The sequence below is a fragment of the Apium graveolens genome, chromosome 2 (assembly GCF_009905375.1).
Source record: "Apium graveolens cultivar Ventura chromosome 2, ASM990537v1, whole genome shotgun sequence".
Classification (NCBI taxonomy): Eukaryota; Viridiplantae; Streptophyta; class Magnoliopsida; order Apiales; family Apiaceae; genus Apium; species Apium graveolens.
The window spans coordinates 145495926-145500812 of record NC_133648.1 but is presented as its reverse complement, the minus strand read 5'-3'; the positions used below and the strand labels follow the sequence as shown (position 1 = coordinate 145500812).

The window sequence follows — 4887 nt, the reverse complement described above, 5'->3', positions numbered from 1 at the left end:
TTTGACGTCACTTGTTTGAATGCCTCCACCTCAATCCATTTCGAGAAATAATCGGTCATGGCCAACATAAACACTTTATGTCCAGGTGCTGGTGGCATTTTTCCCACAATGTCCATTCCCCATTTCATGAAAGGCCAAGATGGAATGGACATATGGAGCTGTTCGGATGGTTGATGTATGACGGGTGCATGTCGTTGACAGGCGTCACATTTCTTCGCATAGTTTAGGGCATCTTGTCTTAGCGTCATCCAATAGTATCCCAAGCGTAGAATTTTTAAAGACAGATTTCTTCCATTAGTATGATTTCTGCATTCACCTTCGTGTGCATCCCTTAACACTATGTCTGCTTCATACCTTTGCAAACACCTTTGCAGCAGCCATGTGGAAGATTTCTTGAATAACTCCCCATCTATAATCGTGAACCTTGATGCCTTCATCCTGAGAATCCTTGCTTCATTGTTGCTGGGTAGCACTGTTCCAAATTATAAGTAATCTTTGAACATCTTTATCCAGTCATCTATATTTTCACTGGTGTCGTCATTACGTTGATCAAGAGTCATTGTTTCTGTCCCACGAGCTAGTCTTTCCATAGCAGGCTTCATGATGTGGACTACTGGGATGTTGTTGAGGTCTAAGTTTTTGAACACAGCTCCCAATCCAGCTAATGCATCAGCTTGTACATTATTCTCCCTTGGGACCTGTTCTATGCTGAAGTTGTCAAAGTAGTTGATTAGTCCTTTTGTGATATCGAGGTAAGCCACCATTTTAGGATCTTTGGCTTCATAAGAGCCCTTGACATGATTGAAAACAAGTAATGAATCACAACTAACATCAATATTTTTGATCTTCATGTCTTTAGCGATTGTGAGTCCCATGATTAATGCCTCATATTCGGCTTCATTATTCGTGGCTTTGAAGTCACAGCATATTGATTGGGCTATCATATCCCCTTGTGGCGATTTGAGGACAAGCCCCAGTCCCATTCCATTGACATTAGATGCCCCATATAATAACCCCAATTTTTGAGAAATTTTGAAACCCTTATGAATAGTGTTTTTGCTGAATGAGAAAACTGTTCATGCCACGCTATGTAGGGGTTCTGTTATTGATCTTATGGGATATTATTAGTACTCTATGTGGTATATAAGTGTATGTAAAGATCGTCAGAATCCAATTCTGAACACTTGGATTTTTCCCGGAAATCCACTAGATACGGAAAGAATTGAGAAAAAGGTAACAGGATAAAAGGATTTAAATTAAAGGATTATAGGAGAGGATCATAAAAGGAATATAATATATTGAGAAAGGTTGAGGGAACCTAAGTAATAAGATACCGGGTATGATCCCTCAAACGATAAACGAAAACGAAAGTTAAGCGAACCGTATAACAGATCAGCGGTCATTAGGCAAACGATTAGGAAGTTAATCAAAGGGATTAGTGGGAATGATGTCATCCAACCAATAGAAAGAGGACAAGGAAGTGAGGATGACATCATGAGGATGACATAAGCATGACATGGGAAGGAAGGAGGTGTGGTGGCTTTGTAACCACACAAATCCAAGGGCAAGAAGGTAATTGACTAAAACAAGCACAAAAACCAAGCAACCAAGCCAAGTAAAATCATTTTCATCAAAAATCAAAAGCAACCAAGGCTTTGTTCTTCATTGCTCACGGCTTTTCACTATTCAAAAGGCAAGAGAAATTCAAAATCCAAGATCCAAGCTTCCTAAATTGGTAAGATAATTCCCTAATCATCTTCATGCTTAGTTAGGACTATATCATGAGTTTAAGCCATTAATTCCTTCTCAATCTTCTTCATTTAATCAAAGAAGAAGACTATGAATAGTGTTTTCAAGTTTTTTTAACTTGAAGTTTTCTTGTTTTCTTGAAGATCCAAGCATTCTTAAGACTTCTCAAAGCTTCTTAAGGCTTCCTAGCTCCTCCCACCTCTCCAAGGAAGGTATAAACTACAAACCCTAGCTTTAGTTTTGAGTAATTAGGATTGAATGTGTTTGATATAGCATATGTGAAGCATGATGCTTGATTGGTTGAAGTTTGGTTGAGTTTGTAGAGATTAGTTGGTTTTGTTGCATTGTTGGAGTTGTAAATCTTGGTAATTAGTTAAAGAACCTAAGTAAAGCTTTTAGTTCATGTGAGGAATAAGTATAAATGGTTAATGTGGATTTGTTGGGGCTGTTATGATGTGGTTTGGAGGGATATTGGTTGTATGATTGATTTGGGGTTGATTTGTGGTTGGTATTGAATGGTTTAAAATTTGGGAAATCGCGTAAACATAGCCGTCGTAACGTCCGATTTTCTTTGGACTGTTTTTGTGCATAGCATTAGGACCCGAGAACCCCCTGCTAGATTATGACCACTGCCATGTTTAGATAGCTCATGTTACGAGCTTCGTTTTGATATGTAGTTCGTTCGATTCCGATGAACGGTTTAGGAGAAACGGCCGTTTTAAGTAACGACGTTTCGCGAACGAACCCTTACCCCTCGCCTTACTTTGAAACATAGGTTAAAGACCAAAAAGGGTTAATTAATGTATGAAACATTTATGGTAAGTGTGTTAGGCAGTTGGTAAGACACTCGCGAAGGAATCGCTTTAAAACTCGTAAAGGTTAAATTATTAAAAATGGTGGAGCCGAGGGTACCCGAGTGACTTAAGCAAATCAGTGAGCGCAAAACAAGCGTTAGAGTCTAAGTTAGTTAAAGTATAGATTTACAAGTGATTTTGGTTTAATTCCAACTTACTTGTTGTTTATAGGTTATCAGACTCGTCCCGAGCCTTTCTCACCCCCAAGTCGCTCAGGCAAGTATTCTATCCGTTATACTGTTGTTGTGATGTATACACTTGTATATGCATTATCTTGCGATAGATGCATGTTGGTTATTTAGCAAATTCTTGCGATATATTGTAGCATGTGATATGGTATATATGCATGCCTGTTTCATATTCTTGAAATATATATCTGTTGGTTCAGTTGATAATACCTATGCTAGAGATAAGCGGTATTTGCGTATACCCTTAGTATAGGGACCCAAAGGTGGAAATATTTTCTAAAACCGGGAGTCGAGGATCCCGAGTAGATTTTGTATATATGGATATATATATATATATACTTATATATATATATATATGGTCATAGTTTTCAAAACTATTAATCGAATAAGGTTTATTCGATTACTTTAACTTTATTTTATTATTGAATATTATTTCGAATATTATTCGAAGGCGTATGACTCCTTTATATTAAATGAATATTATTTTGAATATTCGTTCGAGGACTTATGACTCCTTTTATTTTATTAATGAATATTATTTTAAATATTCATTCGAGGACTTATGACTCCTTTTATTTATTTATCTGAATATTATTTGAATATTCATTCGAGGGCTTATGACTCTTTTATATTATTTATTGAATATTATTTGAATATTCATTCGAAGGCTTATGACTCAGTTTATATTATTTAATGAATATTATTTGAATATTCATTTGAGGATCTATGACTCCGATTATTTGCTGAAATATATTCTTTATTTTATTAAAGAATAAGGTGTTAATAATCAAACTTATTTTCGATTATTCAAATAAAGATAATACTTTCATATAAGTATATCTTTGGTTATTTAATACTCGTTTCAAGTATAAGTTTTAATACTTCTACTTCAATTATTTTTATAAAGATTATTCTTTATGGGAATATTATTTAAATAATAATATTCAGTCATTTTCTAAATATTCTGGGGACTGATTTACTTCATTAAATCAGTTTTACTCCAAACACTCTTTAAAGTGTTTTCGAGTCTTTAAAATGATTTTCAAAAGTGAGAGCGGATCCCAAAACTATTTTTATATTTAAGATCTTCCTTTTAAAAAGGGGATTTAAATACTCGCTCAAAACATGGGGGATCCGGCTCGGTGGTGTGTTTTATATTCGCAACAAGGTTGCTGTCTTGGTAAAAGAGTTTTTGATTACTTACCCAATATTCGGGAAGTAAAATTCTTGTAACAAGTTAATCCATTAACAGGCATCGCCTGGGAAATATCGGTGAGTTTTCCTTTCCAACTAGATACGACTTCTTCTTGGAGCCGTATCAACAAGTTTCTACTTGGGGAAAGGGGGAAACGAGCTTTACGTTTCAGAGTCATGGATTTCATCTGAACTAGGAGTGGCGTAAGTGGTCGAGTAGCGCCGGCCCAGCCTTATTATATTGGCCCAAATGGCCTGGAAGTTCCGCTAAGGCGGTCCCTTCCTTAGGAGTTCAGTGTTCGGTTGACAAGTAAATCCGACAGGTTCTCCTCTACATGTAGAAAATGGTGGGGTTGTACTACTACGACTGATCATCGTAAGTGGTCTTCCTGGCGCGGTAAACTCCCGTAATGAGTTCATCATCCATTTGGATAATTCTGCAACACTACCCGTAGCATTTCGATTGAAAGGCTACTAATGGGTGGTTGCCGAAGCATTGACAGGGTCAAACATTTTTACTGGTGTATCCATTGAATGAAGTATCTCGTAACTTCATCTCTTTTCAAAATATTTCAAAGATCAAATATTTTCAAGTTTTATTTGTGGTCTCATCTATGGGATGACCTCGTGAATCTTATTATACTTCGAACAGTAGTAGTTCAAGTAGATTTCTAAATATGGTATAAGTATAGTGAAGTAATTGGTAACTTCATCTTCTTTTAAAACTTATATCCAGTAAGTAATTACCTTACTCACGATAAAGATTCTAGTAAGTATCCATTTAGATACTTATATTATTGTTATCACTATGTATTATCTTGCGAGCTGTAAGGCTCACTCTTGCTTTATTTCTTCATCACACAACAACAGTTAGGAAAGATGGCCAGACTCCAGCAGACCCA

The 4887-nt window shown here is 36.1% G+C and overlaps 1 protein-coding gene across 1 annotated transcript; it reads right to left on the bottom strand.

Moving 5' to 3' along the window:
- Positions 1–482: 482 nt before the first annotated feature.
- On the bottom strand, positions 483–983 carry LOC141694049 (uncharacterized). Its single transcript, XM_074499205.1, has one exon. The coding sequence runs from the start codon at positions 981–983 to the stop codon at positions 483–485; it is 501 nt and encodes a 166-aa protein (XP_074355306.1).
- Positions 984–4887: the final 3904 nt, after the last annotated feature.